This window comes from Typopeltis vanoorti, chromosome 12 (assembly GCF_054136105.1).
Source record: "Typopeltis vanoorti isolate ZY-2024b chromosome 12, IOZ_Tvanoo_1.0, whole genome shotgun sequence".
Lineage (NCBI taxonomy): Eukaryota > Metazoa > Arthropoda > Arachnida > Uropygi > Thelyphonidae > Typopeltis > Typopeltis vanoorti.
This window is the reverse complement of record NC_143560.1, coordinates 36354196-36378656: the sequence shown is the minus strand read 5'-3', so window position 1 is coordinate 36378656 and position 24461 is coordinate 36354196. Positions and strand designations below refer to the sequence as shown.

Below are 24461 nucleotides of genomic sequence, written 5' to 3'. Positions count from 1 at the left end.
AAGTTATACACAGAAAAATGTTAGATTATTGAGTTTTTTTTCTTTATAAATAATAATAACAAGGGAAAAAATAGAAAAGGAGGATGAAAACTTTATCGGAACCAACATGACAAATGACTAGAAGAAGAAGAAGACGAGGATTAATTACAGATATCATCTCGTTTGGCAGTTTGATAGTACCAAATGACGTAATGCTGAAAATGGTCAGAGAGAGGTGTTTCATGGTAGAGGAAATTTGTGTCTAATCATTTACCATATTGAATGACTTATGGAAGGAATGGTATCAATAGTATGGTGTGGACATGCACGGGGTGTTCAACCCGTCAATTGCGGAGCGATTTTTGGTTGATCTCTTGTGTATTCCTCCTTACTTACAAATTTAATTAACACTGAAAATATAACATTTTATTTATCATTATTTTATATTATTTTTAATTCGCTTCAAGTGTATTGCTATTGTTTATTTATTTTTCGTTAAAATTGTCAAATCAGTAATTTTCTTATAAGTCCGGGTAAATGAATTAATTTGGATCAGTGGAAGTCAAATAGCGAGCCGAGTGAATACGATTATAAGCAAAGTGTAAAAACTCGATTGTAGCTTAAATATTAAATATTCCAAAGCACATTACTTCGATTTTTTACTTAGGTTAAGTCCCGCGTGAATATTGTAAAAAAATAAACTTTGTTTGTCTCGGTATAGTTTCTATTAGATGTTTTTGTAAATAACTCTTTTGAAGCTAACTGTATATACTGCTTTAATAAGAATATGTTAGAGTGTTGAAAACAAAGGCAATGTTTTTGTCGCCGAAGCTGTACATGGCGGCATTAGAAAGATTGTTATCGAAACTTGTATGTATGAGAAAGGCTTGCAGACCCTAAGTGTAAACATCTCCGAAGTCAGTCAGAAAGAGTTCAAACAACTTTCCGATGGCCGGCAACTTACAATCAAAAGAAAGCGAAGGAGAACAAAAGGCGTGTCGAACTTGAAACTTAAGATGAAAGACTCATACCGATTCTTTGGGAGTTGCCAAACTTCATGTGAGATCTCAGAGGAGGCCTAATAAAAAAGGGACTCAAGCAAGCAGAAGGGGTCCCGGTTCCAGAATTGCTGTCAGAGAGGAGGCCACCGGGTCCAGAGTCGCCGACAGAGAGGCTGACCGGATCCATGTTGCTTGAGAGAGGAGTTTCCCGCTTCCAGAAAGGAGCTTCTCGGTTCGAGACGTCGCTAGAGAGAGACTACTTCTAGGCCGCAGACAAGGTTTCAAATTGCCGGAGAAAAGTTTCCAGGCCAGGCTAATGTCAGACATTCGCCAGTGTGTTGCGTTTTTATTACAATTTGATGAATTAAACACCTTCACTGATATTGCTCAGTTAATGGTATTTATTCGCATGGTATTTCAAGATTATTCAAGTAAAGAACTTTTGAAAATTATACCATTATTGGGAAGGATGAATTTGTGAAACAACCCAAACGTCCGCCTTTTAAACTTGTGTCTATTACTACTGATGGTGCTCCTGCAATGATAGGTAATAAATCAGGCTTCATTTCATTATGTAAAAACGATGATAAATATCCAGATTTTTTAACGTACCACTGTATTATTCACCAACAAGTACTGTGTAGTAAAAGATTAAAAACACAAAAGATGTTTTGGATATTACATTTAAAATTGTAAATTCTGTTCGAGGAAAAGCCCTGCAACGGCGATTATTTAAATTACAGGCAGATGATGATAGGGAACTTCTGTTGTACAATAATGTTCGCTGGCTCAGCAGAAGTCAATTTTTAGAAAGATTTCTTGTATTAATTAACGATATAACTTTTTTTCTTGATGAAAAAGGAAATATTTATCCACAATTGAGTGATAAAAGATGGTTGTTACACTTATCATTTTTAGTAGATTTTTGTACGAAATTAGGCAATTTAAATTTAGGGTTACAAGGTAGAGATAAAAATTTAATTGACATGTTAAGTTCAATAAAAACTTTCCAACAATACTTACTTGATATAAATGACCGCAAATTTAGACATCTCCCATATTTATTAAAATTTTTTAAACAAAATCAAGAAATGCTTCGCTATGATTTAAAAGAATTGATTCGTGAAATAGAATTAGTTGAGGAAGAAATAAATTCAAGATTTAAAGATTTTAATAAAACTGAACTGATTGTATCTTTTATCAATAATCCATTTCAAGAAAACTTGAACATCACAGAAATTTCAAATAAAATTAGTTGGCTGTTTGATATAAGCCAAGCTGAAGTAGAACTTGAGATAATAATTATTCAGAATAGTTTACATTTAAAATAATAAACAATGAAGTCATTTGGAAGTATGCACATGAAAAATTCCCAATATTAACTGCTATTAGTATTATTATTATTATTATTATTATTTTAACGGTGTCTCCATGGAGTCAAAAGACTCATCGCGGGAGACCCGACATTGACACTCTAACCATTATTTACACAATACCTGTCATACCTCTCCTTAAATTCATTCACAGTTGAAGTATTCACAACCACTTCTGGCAAAGCATTCCACCCATTCACAACCCTCCAAGTAAAAAATCTAGTCCTAACACCCTTGTTAACCACACTCTTACATTACACAATCTCCAGGGATGGCCACTCGTTCTCTCACATCCTGCACTGGTCTTAAAAATATCATCAGTATCAATCCAGTAAAATCCCGATAACAATTTAAATACCTCTATCATATCTCCTCTCCTACGTCTATCAGCTAGTTTTTGGAGCCCACAGAACATCAATCTATCCTAATAGGGAACATCCCATAGACCTGCAACAATCTTTGTAACCCGCTTCTGAATCCTCTCCACCACTTCCGCATCACCAAGAAATCCTGGCGACCAGATCTGTGCACAATAGTCAAATGCGGCCTTATAGAGTGGAACAATAACTTCCCTATCCTTGTTTATTAGTGTGTTCTTCAACAACCATGTAAGTCCCAACCATTATATACAGCATAGAACGCTAACTACTCTATGATCTATATATTGCGCGAAAAATTCTGTCGTGTTTCTGATCGACATACTTGTCAGAATCTGCTTTTTCAAATACGACCGTCACAAAAAATCAATTAAGAAACCAAATTACAAATGATCATTTGGATGATGGTCTGCGATTGGCCACTTCTTCATATCAACTTGACTATGAAAATATTGCAAGGTCCAAACAATGCCAAATTTCACATTAACTTTTTTTTTTCTTTTTTTTTTAATCAACCAGCATTTCCTGTAACTTGCGAGTTTGTAATCAATCTGTTGTTTTTTCTAACTTTGGTTTTCCAAAATAGAGAAATAAATATTTTATTCCAATATATTTGTTTTGTTTTTTTTGTTGTATTAAAATAATTTAAAATGATAAATAAATTTTTAAATACACAAAGTTTTTAGTTGTGTATTTTTTTTTTTTTTTAGTTGTTTATTTGTTCGTAATGAGATATCAGGTTGGGGAACATGATCTATATAAGAGAGTAGATCGCCGAATAACTTATTATAGAAAAGTAGCTCGCGTAGTAAAAAAAAAGGTCGAACACCACTGCAATAGGTTATTCAACCCCTGTGATAATTCGCTAGTATTTTATGATTGTGATTCGCCGACTCGTATGAATAATTAAAAATAATATCAATTTATTTAGACAAATTGTTAATATTCTTTTTTTGAATAACTGCACCTACATTTCAGTCTTTGGGGAAAATTTCAAGGGAAGAACTGCTACCGAAAATGAAAGCAGGAGAAACCAAAGTGGTTTGTTATTGGATTCGATATGAATGTTGGACAGTTGTAACTTGAGTTTTCATAGATTTTGCGGAAAGAGAAATGGATGTAATTGTCCGAGTCTTAGAGAGCACATTTACTATTTCTGTAAGGTCATCGATAGCGAATGCTATCCAAGTGACCTTACCTAATGCACTGGACTGAGGATAGCGAAAGCGTCATCATTTCTTCTATGTCGGGTGAAGTGGAAGGTGAGCTGTGTCATTTTATTAAAGCCACAGAGGACAATTATCTTTCTCTTAGAGAATATGGAATGACGAAAGTGTGGATACTAGTTGGACAAAATGAAGAAGGAAATATGCCACGAGTTCAATATTTTTTTAGGCATTAGTGTTGATTATTAGCGATCGAAGCCACCCAGAATGTAAAGCCAATATATAATGTCTTTTAATTGTGTGTTTTAAATTATATAAAACAAGAAATTATATTCTAATCCTTTGCATGAGCAAACCAAAGTTTACGAGGTCCCTTCACGACTAGATTTCCTGGATATGATGGCAGATGACTGCATACCAAATTCTTCTAGTATCTTATAATGCGCAGTACATTTCCTTTGGTACGTTTATATTACCAAGAATTATGGGAAAAGTCACTACCTTATTCTTAGTCCTTTATCGAAGCATAAGCAAACAAAAGTTTGATTAAGAGACCCCAATAAAGGTCGAAATTGCTCCAGGTAGTGATTCTTCCCATAATGCATAACAATATATACGTGCGAAGGTGCTGTACATTATGGACACCAGTGCAGCTTAAGTGAAATCTTTGTCATCATATACAAATAATCTAAGTCGTCATATTTAAGTAATAGCGAAGACACTTCACGAGCAGTCTTTGTTTGCTATGTTTCCTTTACCCAAGTGTAACAAAGATTACGCTTGGGTAATAAAGATTATAATTTCGTGTCTTGTGTAATAATGCTTTGTATGTAAATGAAACATAAATAAATAAACTATCTACAGTTATTGTGTGTGTTCTCCAGCCAATTTGTTTATTTTTTGGAGAAAAATGTTACCAGCTTCGTAAAATCATATGGTCGACTTCATTTCAGAAAAGTCCCTGACGTGCTGGATGAGATTACAACTCAGGATTCTAACCACCGGAAGATGACTGTTGCTTTGTTCTTACGACAACACTATGAAGGCGTCTTTGGTGAGGAAATGTCTAATATGGGATATTAAAAAAAAAAAAGCACATATTCCACCTTTAAGGCAAAAAAGAATAATCCACTGAAAGAGTTGAAAAATGTGATGATGCTGAGTTTCAGTTGAGTTTCATTTGGGTTTCAGTTGAGAACAGTAAATATGGGTTTGAGAATCGAAGATGGAAATTCATTAAGGCTCGATTTATGTCCCATTGTATTAATGAAAATGAATTTCGTATGTTTGCGTGGAAGGAAAGGACATTGGAGATTTTCTTTGTTTGAACGCATTTATCTCAAGCTTTGTGCATGTTTAATTAGAAAAAGAAAAGGAAAAAAAAATCTGAAGGTAGGATATTGCATGAAGAATGTTGAGACGAGTCCTCCGAAGCGTTGTCTTAGTAGTTCGTTTTCTCTCTCTCTCTCTCTCACACACACACACACACACACACACACACACACACACACACACACACACACACACACACACACACACACACACACACACACACACACACAGAGAGAGAGAGAGAGAGAGAGTACTTTATGAATTATATTCATTAGAATTCCTTTGATGTGTCGTGTTTTGGGTAGTGAAAGAAGAAAGTAAGGTAATAGGATATTCACTTAGAATTAAGATGTTTTGAAATCTTTATATGTTCATACGAATAGAAGCAAATTACATGCATTTTGTTTTTAAATATTAACTGAAGAAAGTACTCTCTCTCTCTCTGTGTCTGAGAATTTCAAAGGAATGAACATAGTTAACGATATTGTTTGCATCAGAGAAGACATTCATTAACTTGAATGCGAAGTAAACGGTTTATAACTCTAGGAAGGGGAAAAAAATAAACGAGAAACCATAATAACATTGCAGTTGAGGTATATGCTATCATAAATTAGAACTTATATATATATATATATATATACATATATATATATATATATATATAATTTCCTTTATTGGAGTCAGTCGTATAAGTGAATAACTGGAATTTTGTCTGTTTAATATATGGCCCAGCATCCCTTAATCTGGTCAATAAAAGCTAACTATATAGTGGATTATCAGATTTATTCTGTAGCTACATTATGGTGGTGTACTATGGGCGCATGATTTGGACCCCAAAAAAGAGATAAAAATTAGAATAGCCAGAGCAACAATTATTTTAAAAGCCATGGACAAAATATGGACGAGCCGAGCTATAAAGATGCAAACTAAACTGCGCATTGTAGAAACCTGTATCCTCAGCAGCATGCTCTATGGATGTGAGGCCTGGGTACTCCTAAGAGAATCTGAAAGGAGGATATTAGCATTTGAGAGGAAGTGCTATAGAAAGATCTTGAGAATAAGCTGGATCCAGAAAGTGAACAATGAGGAAATCCACAGATGAATACAATCAAAAGAAAACCTGATTCAGAAAATAATCAAAAGGAAACTACGTCTCTTTGGCCATATATGTAGAATGAACGATGAGAGGAAAATAAAAATGCTGCTGTTTGGGATGATTGAAGGAAAGAACAAAAAGGAAGACCAAACAGAGAATGGGGCGATAACATTGTCCAATGGTGCGAAAACTCTATGCACAAAATAGAATGCAGTGGAAGAATCATATCAAGATGGCATCAGACATCTACGGGCGTTGGACCCATGGTTGTTGATGATGATGATGACTATGAGCTATTGTGATATTATGCAAAGTATCTGTGAATGAAACGATAGCACTATCATTGTGCAAACCTAGCAGCTTCAGTCTTTGCTTCTTACAGTTTTTTTATTTCCCCTTTTCTTGTGATTGTTGACGGGTTTCATCAAAATGATGAAACGATGTGATAATATGCTTCATAAACAATTATTTGATTCGCTCAGTGATTCTTCTCCAATCCCCCGAGAACGGTATATTGATCTTTATAAAACGCTGCAGTTTCTAGAAAAGTCAACGTAGGTCCACACCTTCGGTGCAATTTAGTTTGAATTAACCCAAAGTGTTTAGATGCCCTTATGAAGTCTTCTTTCAAGTTTGGAGATTTAGCATAAATTGTAACGCTGGCTGGTTGTTTAGAATTAAGGTCCAAACAGCTAAGGATATGAGGCTGGTGTATTATGTTTATTGTTGCATGTGTTTTCTGACATTTGCCTCTTTACCAGGATGAAAACCTAAGTTCCCTGGAAGAGAAACCATGCAACCACTGTATGAGGCCGGCTAGCTGAAAGCTTTTATCAGGTTTTATTTGCGTTCCAGAAGGAATGCGAACCCAGTTCGAATATATAAAGACTTTATGGAGTTACGAGTATGTACATGGAGTGGAATTCAATGTTGCATCTTTCTTCTGGGACTCAGTAAGTCATAAACAAGTGTATGAAACCATCACTTCTGATATGTACCCTCAAGGAGTGTACCGCAGTGGCGCACTCAGGATTTAATCTTGGAGGGGGGAAGGGGCGAGTTGAGCAGACAATTTGAGAATACACACTACGCATCGCATACGACCTATGACTGAGCATCTGTAGTGATCGCCAATACATGATACCCGTGATCTCCTCTGGTCCAGCTCGGGCAAACGAAATAGCGCTCGATCTACCCAAGCACTACTTCGTTTACCTTGTGTTCACAGCGGCCGTGATTCCCGAGAGCTATAGAGTATTCCCACCTTATGTGACCGCTAATTCATAAGTAGTATAGAAATAGAAGACACGACACAACATAAATAAAAAAATGAATTTTAATTAGGAAAAGATTTTTGGAAATTTTTCTAGTGTTTTTGTTTCTTTTTCTTTGAGGGTGCCAGTACCCCTTGGCTCCCCCCTGGGTGCGCCACTGGCGTACCGAATACCATAATGATAAAATCGTATAATGTGTATGAAATTATATTTATATTTTCATTACTTATGGCCGGCATGGCTGGCCGAGTGGTTAGCGTATTTACTCTCCAGCCAAGAGGCTGTGGGTTCGAATCCGGCCAAGGGCATGGATGTTTGTGATTGTTTACTGCTGTAACCTGTGTTCTGGCGCAGTATGACCCTTGATGTCTCACATGAAAAAAAATAAAAAAATCATTACCTATGTTTACTTTATGATAAAAATTTTACTTACTGACCGCTAGGCGAGACGACTGCAGTTAGTATATAGCTCTCTTGCAGACCTTTCGACACTTCTGCGCATGTCAAAAGAAGGAGAATCCATTCCGATAATAGGGTAATCAATCCGTATTGTGAGATGAGTGTTTATTACACGTCATAAAATTAACTTCTCTTTTATGATCATTGTAGTTTTTAAAGTGATAACTATTTTGCTTGTATAACAGTTAGAAAATTTTACGTATAAAGCACGTGATTTCGCGTGTTAGTGACCAATTCGTACATCGCCGTATTTCTTTCTCCCCTTCAACATGAATTGACTCTTTTTGGCAGTCTGCCAACGAGAACTCTCGCTTCTGTGGTCGGACTTATACCAAGCATTATTTGTCGAAAAGAGTGTTTGCGTGTATCGTGCTACCTGACATGTCAATTTATTTTATTTTATTTTTAGAATTCATAACGAACTGTGTACTTCGAGTTTATTCGCAATGATGATGTAAACCAGCATTTCTATTCAGATATCATCTCATGCGGCAGCTACAGAAAGATATGTGGCAAAAACAATCTAAGGTGACGTGTTGGATATTTGTTCTCTTCCACAATTCTTCTGCTTGCTCTGCCTTATCTGTGTAGGTCCTAGCCAAAAATCAGCAGTTGTTCTGCACCCTCTTATTCTTGCAATTTTTTTTTTTCTTTTTCCGAATCTCAAATTGACACCAAAGGAATAAGATTTAATAACATCACCAGGGTTAAAAAATAATAATAATAAACAAAAAAAAAACGAATTACAAAGACAAGATTTTTGCAAATGGCCTTCTCTTTCTAATTTTAATGAAACTACTTCAGAGAGAACAACATGGAATGATAAGGAAATGCATTATCTTAAAAAAAAAAAAAAAAAAAAAAAAAAACGGAAATTTTTCATAACACGTGGTGTTGGGTTGGATTATTTCAATTGTTTCTTCTCGTATTCATGACACGTGCTTATATTTGAAGGAAATAAAAATAAACATTATGTTAGGCCTTTTAATTTTATATGCTTATAACTTTTTTTTTTTTTAACACAGCCGATTTTCATAGGAATGAATTTAAGAGGGAGAAAGGCAAATTGTATGCGCTCATCCCTAAGGAGAGAAAAGGAAACTTAAGTCATAATGACGTAAATACATACCACTGCCACCATTTTAGATACAAATATCTTCGCATAACACAATGCACTACAACTACATCAACTATCATAATTGCTATATAGGATGGTCAAATCCTTCCTATATATATATATATATATATATATATATATATATATATATATATATATATATATATATATATATATATATAGGAGGAATAATTTTACCCCCGCAACCATTAAAATAAACATGATTTTAAATAAGGAAATGTAACTAATTTTATAAATACCGTATAAAAAATATTTACCTCACTTTCTCCTCAAGACTCACACTTTACTAGATCAAGGAGGTAAACTTCAAATTCAGTGATATGGTGATGTTTGCTTAGATATATTCAGTATAATGCGTCTATGTGTTTGTTGCAAGTAGCGTGCTTCAAAACATAACTGTTCACGCTTAAAATTTGCTTCTCCACATAACAGTAGACGATAGAAAAGCAGATAAAAGATTCACTTATACGTAATGCTCTTATCGCAGTCTTATTTCTCCTTTTTCTTCCAAGAGTTGAAACTTCGTGGAACTTTTGTGTTGTTGTTCTTTATTTTTCAGCTATATTGACTTCTAAGTATCTGTTTTGAAATTATTGATAGAGAGCATGAGAAGAGCACCGTATTTTAAACTTTATCCTTCTCTCTCTCTCCCTGCTCTATTTCTAAGAAAGCGACGAGACAAGCGAAGCTGCAAATTTGAGTGTCTGTGAAAGACAGCTGTTACATTCTCTATAACCTTTTATGGTACTGGAATAAAGAAACTTGTGTAGTTATCGAAGTGTGCGCTTTATGCGCGTGTTGTTCATGGTGTGGTACACACGCTGTCCTTAAGATAAGTTTCATGTAGAAGACCAATGTTGTCTTTTATGGAAAATGTTCGATGTCACGAGCAGATGTAAAATAGGGTTACCATTCATACTGAATAAATCATCACAGTACCCTACTAATTTTATTTTCATACTATTCATTTATTTTTTCTGCGGAAAAAGTATTTGTTGACTAAACGTAGCCTATTATTATCAAAAAAATTTTAAACTATTCCATTCATCTCATCGATTGTTGAATGAGGATTATGGTCAGTGGCGATATATGCTAATTTATTCATTGATTTAGTCTGTCTCATGCAGAGGGATTTTCATCGCTTCAGAACAGAAAAAATGATGAACATGTGCCATTTTGCATGCATATTAAGCCAATAAATTGTGGGTATACATTTTAAAAGCTTTGAACCCGTGTTTTATAATACATTTTATATAATTCCAATTTTTTAATCTTTGCACTTCGAATTTTGCCTCATTTAGCACGCAAGTGAAGATAAGTGCAAACCAGCTGTCTACTTTTTTTTTTTTTTTTTAATGCAAAAACTGTGTGTCTTTAAACGCACTTTGATAACTTTAATAAAATGGCAAGACTGGATTGCATTTAAAATATAAAATGAAGCACTGTTTATTCGTATCAAGTGATCTACCAGCAGTTTTAGTTTATATGTTCTACAGGAGAAATAACTTTGTTACCATTGTCTGAGACCGAATAACTAGCTTTAGTTAAAAAAAGCATACAAAATATTCTTCCTTGTTGTTCTTTATATGAGTCATGGTTGTTCCAATTAAAAAAATGTATCATTCTACAAAATTATTCAAGAGAATTGGCAGTACCTCCAACCAAGCTATTTAATTTAAATCTCATCTTTGACAAGATTACAAGGAAGTGGAAAGAGAACAAAATAGTTTTGTTACATTAAGGAGGCTCTGGGACAGAGATAGCAAATTAGACCCAATCGTTATTTCAGGAATGCAAATGATTAAGGTATTTGGAAAGAATAGTTAAAGCCAAATTGGGGAAGGGATGAATAGGAATATGATGCACTATATGGGACAGCATAGCTCTATAAGAGTAGAGATCTTACTTTACTAAATTACTCTTTTATAATAAAGTTGCAGTTGAGTTCACTTGGATCAAGAAAATAGCTAAAATCATGACACTACTGGACTTTGCAAAAGCATTTGACAGGAGAGCTGTTATGTAAATTGAGCAAATGGAAATGTATATGAACTTAGTGACATGATAAGAATTGACTAAGTTTACCGCACGTGAACCACAGTAGTAGGTTTTTTATTACGTAAATATTTTGTCCTAGGTATCTTAGGACATCATCAGTACAGTAAGGCAATACTAGGAATGACAAAAGAAACGACTAAGTTTAACAGGTGTGTTAAACTTAGTCATGAATTCTCCACAGGTTTCTCTATATAATCAAATGATAAGAATTGACAGATAGATAAGGGGTCAGTCCCCACGAAAGTTGTTTAATGTAGTTATGAAGGTAATGAGGACTAGATGTTTTGCTTGGAGAGTGATAAATGAGTGAAATGGGTTGCTAGTAGCAATTGTGAGTGCTTTATCAGTGATTGAGTTTAAGAAATATGATTGGCATTGTTCCAATAATAGTTAGTTTGGGCCCTTTCATGATGAATCTTTGGTCCATGCAGATGCCTATATAATAATAATATGGAATCACAAAAAAATCTACATTCTTTTAGAACAGAATATTGTTGTGAGATGATATTTAGGGAGCCAACAGTGATCATTCGTCATGTGATGTACTTAATCGTAATTAGAGGATTCAGTTTCATGAGATGCAAAAAAGCATACATTAAATTACATGATCTTACAGACTTAGGCCACTCTACATATATATACATAACACCATATATATACTCTATACTATATACGTAACAACTAAAAAAGTTTAAAAATCAAAGTATATAGTGATAGCACATGAACAATTTGGAATTTAATGTTTGGTTGATACTATGATTGATCGAGTGTTCTCTAATGTTTATGATACTTTTTATATGATGTTTCATATATACTCAGTGTGCTTGTTAAATAACACGACAAAATTCATATGAAAGAAATGCGCAAAAAAACAGGAAGCTGAATCACTTATTTATTTTCAGTATTATCTCTACTTAACTTCATTTAACATTTACATCATTTATACAAATTTTTGAAATGCTGCTGGTAGGCATCTAAAAGTATAGTGTTGAGCTCAGTGGTTCCACTTTTCTGGATGACATCCACCGTGTCAGACCAGCATCCCTTGAATTTTGGTTTCAGTTTTGGAAACAAAGAAAAAAAATCTGCTAGTGCCCAGTCTTGTAAATATGGTGGGTGTTAGAACATTGTGATCGATTTCAAAGTAGAAATGGCTTCATGTTTAATGCACGATGTGCAGGTGCATTGTTGTGCAACAAGATCCAATTGCTCCTCTTTCATGTTGATTCGGAAATTGCACAACACCAAGATAGTTAGTATTAACCGTTAACTATTTGGCTCTCTGGAATAAATTCCTTATGAATAATTCTACGAATGTCAAAGAAAACAGTCAGCATTTTTTGACTTGAGACTCGAGACTCTAAAACGGTATGAAACTTATTAACAAGCATTTTGTCAAATTTTTCAAATTTTTGACTTGAGACACAATCACTATTTCATTCAAACAGTGACTACATGAAACCAAATGAAGCTATCGCAATGTACCCATTAGAAAGAGCACACTCTAGTGCTTAAAATGATGTACTTTGCTCAATTCTGTTTACAGGACTCTTATAAAAAATTCAGTGTCATTATTTAATGGGCACACTGTGTATAATAACACAGTGTTATTACATACAGTAATGCCATGATGCAAAGAATGGTCTCATACAGAGGTAGCATGGTTTTTTTCCTCCCAGAAACTTGGTGTTTTCTCCATCAAAACAAGTAAATTTACCACACATAAAATGCTCTGTTAACTTACAAAAATACTGTTTAGTCTGAATGGTATAGTGCAGACAATAGATTGTGTGTTGTAGATGGCAGATGTAGAGTGTAGTGTAGTGTAGTCAGTGAACCATATAATGTAGAGTGACCTCTTACAATGGGTCCTGAAACTTTATGGAGGTGTCATGTAATAGTAGTAATAATAACATTTATACTATGCTAATAGAATAAAAAAATAGGTATATCACAAAATGTGGATTTTTCAAATAAAAAAAAATCAGCTAACACCTTTTTATTCCCGTATATAGGGAGTAGGCGAGGCCGTTTTTAGCCCTATCTAACTTTTGGAGACTGAGTGGGCAGTTCAATCTCCACTGGTACACCATCAGAGATAGCTGGCCCAGGGCTATCACTAATTAAATGGCATGCAGTAAAGAGAGACGGTTCAAGAAGTGCTGCCATCTCATGGTCCCTAACACTAGTATCTAATGTCTGAAGTAGTGTGAGTTCTACAGTCGATTTTCTTGAGTTTACGGGACAAAAAACCTGAGTTTCCGGGAGAAAAAACCCGCTTATTCGTGCCAGAGATCGACTAACTTGGGAACTGGTCGAAAAAAGGCTTAGAAAAATTTCTTCTAGTTGCTGACTAGATTCAAAACCAAGAAGTCTTCCTTCGTGTGGTTAAGCGCCGTGGTGTGCAAACGTCACATCCACTGAGCTACAAGGGCTCTCTTACTACTCTCTTATGCTAATTTTTAATACAGAAAACTTGAACAAAATGTACTAATTTTTACAAGTTATTCCTTCTTCTTCTTCAACCCATCCATTCCTTAGGACTGGTAGAGTTGCTTGATTAGGGATCATGGCAAATTAATGCAGCCAGCACACCAATCTTCTGCTGCATCTCCTAAGGGCAATTATTTATGCCTATAGATCTCTGTGTTCACAGGACCAGCTGAGTTCCTGGAAGAAAAAATCCTCTCATGAGACTGGCTAACTCACCATTTGATTGAAAAGACCTAATAAAGGTTCTTCATGTTATAGACAGGATTTGAACCTAGGTTTATCCAACCAATGGGCTCATCTATACCAACTGAGCTATGGAGCCTCTACAAGTTAATTCCTCCATAACAGGCTATTCAAATACTACTGTGGTATGCATATGTTTGGATGTCTTTAGGTAGCCAATGATTTTTCATTATTTGATGTCAGACCACCACCACTGTCCCTTGCTTTTTTGGAAGCTGGAGTGGTTTGAACAAGTACCATGTTTGGAAATGTGCTATAGGTTTAACTGTTAACAGGTGAGATTGCATTAAAAAAAAAAAAAAAGACATTTAAACAATTTTCCACTTCTATTTTATTTTTATTTATTTATTTATTTTATTTTTATTTTTTGTAGTTAGAGATGTATTACATTGTTTTATGATGTCAGTTTGTTGATCAAATGAGAATGACATCATACATTTTCCATGAAAGGAATGTTTGAAAAATAATGCCTGGAAAAAAAGTGAATGTTATGCTTAAAAAGGTTGAGAATCTTGATTCTTGATTTTATATAAGGTTTAGCTTTAAATTTTCCCTAGAAATCATAGGGAATACAGTAGTTCTAACTTCCCCAGAATGATTTTTATTTTTGCAACAAAGTGATGCATATAATGCATGCTATATTTTAAGTTCTCTTTCAGTCATGAAACTAAGACTTCATCATGGTTACCACCTGTGGAATCCTGGAACTCTGGTGGAACTGGACTTCCTTATGGATGGGAAGCAGCCATTGACAAAGAAGGAAAAACTTACTTTATCAAGTAAGGCTGATTTTTTTCTACATCTTCATCTTTTTATCTTTCTTAGATATTTTATTATTATTATCCCAAGACCATTCACAACTCTGCATGCAGAAAACCTTCTTCACACTCCCCTCCTCACACCCACTTTATACAGTTTCCAGGGATGACCTCTGGTTCTCCCCTGATCTCCGACTGTTTTCTGTAGAACCTCTCAACATTGATCCTATAACAACTCCTTACTAACTTGTAGGTCTCTATCATATCTCTCCCTCTTCCTCCTATCCACTAGACTCTGTAAATTTCATCTTCTCAATCTTTCCTCATGTTTGATATTCCAGAGGTCAGAAACTACTTTAGTCAGTTGCCTCAGTTGCCTTTTGAAAGGGTCCCCTTTCAAACATCTCTTCAACCTTCTGAAAACCAGGTGACCAAATCTGAGCACAATAGTCCATGTGTGGCCTAATCAAAGCCTTATACAATGGAACAAGAATCTCCCTACTTCTACATACAGTGTCCTATGCATCATTTTCAGAAGTCTTTGTATTGTTTTCACAATTTTGGCAATGTGTCTACTAAATTTTAGATCCTTATCCACTATCACCCCAAGATCTCTTATTTTCTCCACCTCTGACAATATATCTCCACCAAGCATAAATTTTACATCCCATCTTTGTTTCTGAAATTTTAAAACCTTACATTTTGCAACATTGAACTCGCATCCACATTCCCGTGCCCAGTCACTCAATTTATTCAAGTCTTCTTGTACGGCCACAGCTCTTCTCTACTCTTCATAGTTTGTCCCAACTTTGCAGCATCTGAAAACAACTGAACATCTCCATCCAAACCTTCTCCAATATCATTAACATACAAGCTAAACAGTAATGGGCCTAAAACAGATCCCTGAGGTACACCACTAGTGACTTTCCTTTTCTGGGATATTGCTTCCCTACACACAACTTGCTGATACCTATCAGATTGCCAGTCTCTGACCCAATGCACTAATCTAATATCCAACCTCATCCGCTCTAGTTTGACTATCTACTTATCATACCATTGTTGTCAACTCAATTCTGGATCCTAGTTCTCACAAGTTTCTCCAACAACTTAACCATACACCTGACACACAGATAGTCCTATGATTTGATGCTTGAGTTCTATCACTTCCCTTATGAAGTGGTACAGTCTTGTCCTCCTTTCACTCCTTAGGAACTTGACCCACTGCAAGACTTATATTAAATAAATATTATCAAAATATTATATTATCAAGTCCCACAGCCTTATTAACATCAAGTTTGCTCAACTCCCCATATACCTCTTGCTCACTTACAGTCAGTATCTCCTCCCCATCATCAACTGCTCTCAATCTCTCCATGATGTCACATTTACAAGAATAAAAGACCTTGATGAACTGCTCATTAAGTATCTCCACTATATCTTACGCAACAGCTGTCCTTATACCATCAGTGTCATCCTTCCATAATCATTCTTTTTTTTGCTGGCTACATATTGAAAGAACTGCCTAGGATTCTTTTTGGCTTCATTAGCTAACTGCTGCTCATACCTCACTTTTGCTACCCTTACCAACCAGGTCACCTGCCTTACCTGGTCTTTGTAATCCTCATGGAATTGGTTATTACCACTTCTCTTATGCTGCCTCCCTATTTTGGAATAATATGTAACATTCTGTTAACATTAGTTTGCTGTACATATATGACAATGACATTATGACTGAACATTTATGAGAAACTTGTGAGCAGTAATATCATTGAGTATTATGATTTTTCCATGGCCTTGTACTGTGGAAGATCTTGTGGAAAAGAACAGAGGCAATTAATCTTAAGAAATCAGAGCAAAATAATATGAATTTTTAGTTAAAAAAAGAAAAGAAAAATCTATTTGCTTTCTAATTATAATATTAATTAAACATTTGGAATAAATGTTATCAGGTAAAAAATTCAAGTAACTTATAAAATAAATAAATCTTCTAACCCTTGTATTTGCCAAATGCAATAGGCAGAACTTTCTCATGCTAATTAACTTTGTGGAAATTGTCTGAAATAGTGTGAGGTTTTGGTTAGTTTTTCTGAGTCTTCTCTTCTGTTGTGGATAGTGATGTGCCTTCTTCTCCTCCTGTCTTATGCAAGACCCTCTCATCTTTTGGCAAAGATTGAATATGTTTGCAGTGTCTGTAATTATGTTAATCATGGTCTTCCTCTGGGATCATGATCTTTTCAATATGTCCACTAGCACACCTGATGTGCTAATTTCTATGGATGTAACTATTCTAACTGTTAATAAATTAAAGACTTAATTTGGTATGTTAGTCAAGTAAATAATTGTTTAATATCTGACATGTTTCACTGACTAATATCTGTCAGCATTTTCAGGGATACACTGGTAAGCAATGGAAAGTAACAAAAAGTAGGAAACTAACTGACAATTCTAAAAATTATATAAAGTTATCACTGTGCATGATACAATACACATGTCGCAAGTACAACATTTTATTTGTTGAGATATTTGTTGTAATTTTCATGAAAGTTCATTTCTTTTTGGTTAAATGATCTAATAAGAGTTTTCCATATATCTGGTAGGATTAGGCCTTCATTCTTATTTAAGTTACCTGTTGAACGGGCGACTGTAGCAGCTTCTTTGAATGTTCTGGAATGGTAGTTCTCTTCTATGTAAGGCATATGACTCATATCCCATTCAATATTATGGTTGGTAGAGGCGAACTGAGAAGAAAGGCCTGATATATCTTGTCTGTTATTCCTTACATAGCCTATGTGTTCTTTCTTTCTTGTTTCAAAACTTCTAGATGTCTGTCCGATGTAATTGATGCCTCATGAACAGGGTATGCTATAAACTCCAGAGTATTTGTAGAAAGGATGGCTATCTTTCGGGGATCTTATAAACTTTTGAATGGTCTCCATAGGTTTGAAGGTTACTCTGATATTATATGGTTTTAGAAGAAGAGCTAATTTTTTGGATATGGTACTAACAAATGGAATTGTTATAGACCTGATGTATTGGGTTTCATCTCGTTGTCTTTGTGGTATGTCATTAAAGAGAATCTTGTTGATGAGTCTTGTAGGGTAGCCATTTAGGGATAGATCTCTGGATATTTTCATTAAGTTTCATTCGCCATGAAAGTTGAAAGATTTGCAGAAGGAGAGTGAAACTGGTGAGCGAGTGTGTATAATAAGTTTTTGAATGTGTAGAAAACAAATTACATGATAAGGATATTGATAAAGGACTGGAAAATGTAAATATCAGTGGTAATACTGAAAGTGCAGTGGTGAAAGTTTGGGAGAACATAGAAGACCCACATAAACAAATATTACACTTGCATATAGTCCTTCAGGACAAAGCACAAGATTGAAAGGTGGCAAAAAACAGCAAGAGATTACTTGAACTGAGAACAGACAGAAGCAAGAGGTCCGAAGCCAAAAAGAAAATCTTCTGGACTGCTCTTTATACTCTTCGTGCAACTGATTATTACCATTGTGCATCTTGTGCTGCCTTCATGGTACCTTCTTCTTCTTCCAGATTTCATTCTTAATCCTTTCATTCATCTGTTTATATATATATATAGCTTTTTGACCTTCAGAATATAATCGCATATTAATGCTGGTAATATATCTTTGTCAGTGCCCTACACCTACCTGATATATATATATATATATATATATATATATATATATATATATATATATATATAGCCTTTTGACCTTCAGAATACAATCACATATTAATGCTGGTAATATATCTTTATCAGTGCCCCAGCTGCATTTATCTCCTTCCTGCTTAACTCCTCATTCCATGCTATAGCTCCATGCTGTCTCCTAAGCTTTTCATAATCACTGACCTTGTGTTTCACCTATATTACTTACAGAAGGTTTCATATGGCTAGCCACCACCTAGGTGATCACTTAATGATTGTTCTCACCAGCTGGAAGAAAATGGGACACTCCACTCACAATCACATTATCTGATGAAATGATCAGATCTAAGACTCTTGATCTTCATATGCCCTCATTTACATACTGCCTTAGATAGTTGTTTCTCAAGAACTCAAAAAATTCATTTTTCTTATTTCCAAATGCTATCCTCTTCATTGCAGTCTATATTACCATAATTAAAATCATCCATATTGATCACTTCCCACCTTTGTTCGCTAACCCACATTGCTTATATGTTTCTTCATCACAATCTCCACATTCTCTGGTCTATAGCAACATCCAACAAAATATTTCTTCCTGTCAACCTACATCTCACACTAAATTCCTGTATAATTTTTGCAAACTGTTTTACGATCCTTTTTATATATCTGGCAAATTTTATTTTATTTTGTTTTATTATTATTATTATTATTATTTTTTTTTTTTTTTTTTGCATGTTTTTATGTTATTTTTATGTTATATTCTTATCTCATAATTACCCCCACCTTTCATATCTTATTTGATTATCCATATGGTTTCAAAGATAGTGTTTTCTTTGTTGGATGTGATCTGCATCTCTCTCAGCTCTTTATGTTTTCCTTTAATCTTGGTTAATCTTGTGGTAAATACTTATATGATTTATTTATTTTTCATCAAGCCAATTTCTTCTATAGTATTCAGAATCCATTTTTTGATTTTTGATTTTTATTTTCTTTTTTATTAAAATCATCCATATTTTAATTGTTTGCATTTTTTTATATTCAGTTATATTCAGTTGTTTGCAGATATTCAGTTGTTTGCAGATGATGCAAAGTTGGGATGAACTATGAAGAATAGAGAATATGTTGTGGCCTTACAAAAAGACTTGAATAAATTGATTGATAGGAGATGTGAGTTCAATGTTACAAAATGTAAGGTTTTAAAATTTGAGAAACAAAGATGGGATGTAAAATTTATGCTTGGTGGAGAAAATAAGAGATCTTGGGGTGATAGTGGATAAGAATCTAAAATTTAGTAGACACATTGCCAAATTTGTGAAAAGAATACAAAGACTTCTGGAAATGATGCATAGGACACTGTTTGTAGAAGCAGGGAGATTCTTCTTCCATTGTATAATGCTTTGATTAGGCCACACATGGACTGTTGTGTCCAGATTTGGTCATCTGGTTTTCAGAAGGATGAAGAGATGTTGGAAAGGGTCGTCCAAAGGCAAATGACTAAGGTAGTTTCTAACCCCTGGAATGTCGAATATGAGGAAAGATTGAGAAGGTGCAATTTGCAGTCTGGTGAGGAGGAGGGGGAGATATGATAGACCTACAAGTTAGTAAGGGGTTGTTATAGGATCAATGTTGGAAAGATTCTACAGAAAACAGTGGGAGATTAGGGGAGAACCAGAGGTCATCCCTGGAAACTGTATAAAGAGGGTGTGGGGAGGGGAGTGAGAAGCAGGTTGTTTTCATGCAGAGTTGTGAATGATTGGAATGCCTTGCCTGAGAGTATGGTGTCTGCAGAGAATTTGAGTGTGTTCAAAACACTTTAAATGACTCGTGTTTGACTCCAATGGGTCTTGGGTAATAATAATATATCAAACTATACTGACATGGTCCTGCTCTAATTCTCCAGCTATCTCTTTGTGCTTTTTGTTTGGATGGTGTTTATATTAAATTCTGTTGTGGTTGTTCCAGTAGCTCACTTTTGTACTAATTGGCTTGGTTCCTAGAGCAAATAGGAAAAGTCAGCAAAAATGGCATGGATCATATATCTTTCAGCATGATACATGAATATGTTTTGCCATCATAATATGGAAATGCTTAGATTATTTACTCCCCTCCCCTCCCCCCATGAAGTAAATTCAGTCATAATCCTGTTAATATTTTCTAATAACTGTTTTAACCCTTCCATCTGTGATGCAAAGGTGTAGGATTGAATTTGAAATTCCACTAAAATTGCATGAGGTTTTAATATGATTATGGTTTAAAAAATTTTTATTTTATTTTATTTTTATGTTGAGCCCATACACGAGAGATTGGTTGATCAACCTATAGTACATTAGTACAGTGTATGGGTAGTGGGTTGAGAAAGGAGGTACTTGTTCATATTTGATTTAAATGACTGTACAGGTAACCCTTGTATAACGTGGTACTTATACAACGCAGTTTCGATATAACGCGGTTTACAAATTGTAGTAACCCTTGTTGAATGTGGTACTTATCAAATTTAATCTTCATTAAATTTGCGTCTGCCCGTATTGTGCATGTAGTTATAAGTAGCGAATTTATATTAGGGGAAATACCCTTTAGCATGCATGTATGTCAATTGTTTACCGTATAAAGTATTTATTGTTGAAAATTGTCTTTGTTTTCTGCCAGGAAAATGCATTAAAATCATAAGTGTGTTAATCTCAAGCTGAGAACTTTATTTTTTGGTGAGTTACATACAATATGTAATGCTTTTTTTTATGTAAAAAAAAAATTTTATAGTAATGGCCACTTAGAGCTCTTTTGTGATATACGCATTTGTTAATAGGGATAAACCCAAGGTAAACTGTAAACTGCCAAGGTAACAATTGAACAAGACTGAAGATACATTCTGTTTCGATCAGCACATGAGACTCAACCTTCGCGAACTTCTTCATAAGTGCTCAAATCTCTTCAATAGTGAATTAGTTGATGGGGAAATAGATTTAAATGAGGAGTAATTGGTATAATTAATAGATGGCATTGAACCAAATGGCAGGGAAAGTTCTGCCAAAGATTCTGATTGTGATGAATCTGTTAAAGAATTCAGTTTAAAGAAATTAGCAGAAGGATTGGAGTTGGCAAGAAAGTTATTTTATGGATAATGATCTCTCAATGGAGCGCTTCAGGAAAATTCAAGAGACAATTGGATATTTGTTTAGCTCCGTATTATGCACTTAATAAAAAAATTGCATCATAGTGGTAAGCTAGGTCTTATTACTGACTTCTTGATAACTAAACCAGCCGAAGTATACAATGAGAATTATACTAATGATGTCCAAGGGATTTCAAGTGATGATGTCTGGCCACTCGTAAATAAAGAACATCTACGAAATGTTAGTTTTGAAGAGAGTGATGACGATTAAAATATACATTTTATTTTATTTTGCCTAAAACATTTATGCATTATGGGCAATGAAGTTTATGCACAATTTATAATTTTTTATAATTTTATACTATGTATTTGTTTCATTGTTTATGTGTTTTCTTAACTTACATGAATTATCTGAATTAAATAAAAATATGTTTCTGTTGGATATGTCATTGTTTATATAACCTTAAAAAAAAAAAAAAAACGATTTCGGAACATAACCCTACTTTTTCTATGTGATCTGAGTCTCGCATAATGCAATTTATATAACGCGGCATTTTTGTGGAAGAACCTAACATCCAGAATATAATATACAGGGTTACCTGTATATTATATTCCTTGGATAACATAACAGGGGGAAGACTGTTCCACAGTACAGCAATTGTAGGGATGGAGGAGGAGGAAAAGAAACTTGTTTTGTCGGTTTCAAGGTGCACTGTAAATGGATGTTGAGCAGCAGCTGCATGTGTTCCGATGAGCTTAGTACTAAGTGGGGGAATTATTGATGCTATTTCAGATGAACATTTTTCATGGAAATATTCGTAGAATACATATATTGCAGAGACCAATCATCTGTGCAAAGTTGGGGAAGTGAGTTGGTAAGAGATGGGTCATTAATAAGGCTAATTGCTCTCCTTTGTGTTGAGTCAAGCATTTTGAGGGAGCTTTTGGAGCCCCACCCCATATGTGAGAGCAGTATTCAATAGCTGGGTGGATTTGTGATTTGTATAAGGTGCTATTTCAGCTGTTCAGGAGTGAAGTAATGTGTTGAGCGAAAGAGAAATCCTAGTTTTTTAGAAGCTGAGGATGCAATGGTTGTGATGTGTCTATGCCAGAAGGGGCTTGATGTCAGGGTAATTCCAAGAAAAGAAATCTCAAATTCTCTGGAAATTTGGGTGTTGTCAAAAATAATACTGGAAGAAAACGGTTCTTTTTTATGAGAAATAAACCAGTACTGGGTTTTATTAGCATTGAAATTGGCTAGGTTATCTGAATTCCATTTGTGGATGGCTTGGAGATCAGAATTGAGGATGGTGGTGGTGGTTGATGTTCTGTAGGTCAAGTTGTGTAGAGTAAGGTTTATCAAATGAAAGGGAGGAGTGCAATGTGCTGTCATCTGCGAATCTGTATATTGGGTTGGAGGTCAGCTGAAGTAGGTCATTGATATATATAGCAGGAAGAGGGTTGGTGAGAGGACAGAACCTTGTGGAACCCCGGCCTTAGTTGAATGGTGAGAGGATAAGGAACCATTCACCACCACACATTGTGTGTGTCCAGACAGAAAGCTGGCAATCCAACTAGAGATAGACCATACGATGGCAGCTTGCTTAGTAAGCCCTTGTGCCAGACCCAGTCAAATGCCTTGGAGATATCAAGTGCAACCACTTGAGTTTCTCCAGACTTCTCCGTGGCATTTGTCCAGAGATGGGGATCATATGTGAGCAGATCTCCTGTTTGATCAGAAGTGATGGAATCCATACTAGTGGTCGTTTATTAGGTGGGTACCTTCAAGGTATTGTAGGAGTTGGGAATTGATGACTTTTCCCTTACTTTAGTCAGGACTGAGGTGAGCAAGAACTAGGGCGGTAGTTAGATGGCAGTGACTTTTTTGCCCATCTTGGGAATGGGTTAAATATAGGCCAATTTCCACACTGTGGGATAGAAGCCAGTGGAGTAAGATAGGATATATACAGGCAACATAGGATAGGAGTCAGTTTCGGTGCACAAACCTTCAGGACAATTGGAGGAATGCCATCAGGGCCAGGAGACTTTTTTGTGTCTAATTTGAACAGTGTTTTTCTTATCTCTTTCTGGCAAAAGGATATAGTGAGCATTGTATGTTGGGCATCTGGAATGGTTGAGGTGCATTTACAATTGTCAATTATGCATGCATTGGAAGCAAAGTGTGAGGCCAGGAGATTGGTTTTTTCTTGTAGGCTATCATGCAATAGAGCCATCTGGGTATGATAGAGGTGGGAATAGTGTTGGGCAAAGTGACAACTGATTGCTTTGGTGAGAGACCAAAAAGCTTGGCTGCAGTTTGGACAGGCTGCTAATTTCTTGCTTTTTGCTCTTTTCAACTGTGTTTTGGAAGCATTGATTGCTTTTTTTGCATCTATTTTGGGCTTGGGTATAAGCTCTGAAGGAGGATGGAGTTCTTGATTTGAGCCAGTTATGGTATGTTTGGTTTTTCATTGAACAGCCTTGGCACGTCTTTTGGATAACCAGGGTTTAGTTGGGAATGGCAGGTCAGAGTATTGTGGGGAATGTATGTTTCCATGCCGGTGAGGATTACTTTGGTTATGAGCTTAGTGCATATGTTTGGGTTAGAAGGCTGAAAGCAATAGTCCAACCATGAGAATGAGGCTGTCCCACTTGGCACTGTTATAATGCCAAACTACTCTTGTATGGGAGTGGCTGTGCAAGCATTGTTGCATGGGGGAAGAGAAGAGCACTAGATTGTGACAGAATTACCTAGGGGTACCCACTACATTCACTGTGTATTTGGAAGGGTTATTGGTGAGGAAGAGATCTGTCATGTTTGGGGATTGGTTCAGGTTATGTGGTATTCTGGTTGGCATCTGAACAAGTTGTATAAGGCCATAAGTACTTGGTAGTATTGTACTTGGTACATTACTTAGTACATCAGTACTTGGTAGAT

General features: G+C 35.3%; 1 protein-coding gene across 1 annotated transcript in view; it reads left to right on the top strand.

Moving 5' to 3' along the window:
* The window catches only part of LOC150100697 (uncharacterized), a 463381-nt gene that overhangs the window by 163388 nt on the left and 275532 nt on the right, over nt 1–24461 (top strand). The window contains exon 3 of the mRNA XM_090401246.1: nt 14649–14768. Coding sequence (XP_090257372.1) covers nt 14649–14768 — 120 coding nt within the window. The remainder of the gene's footprint in view (nt 1–14648; nt 14769–24461) is intronic.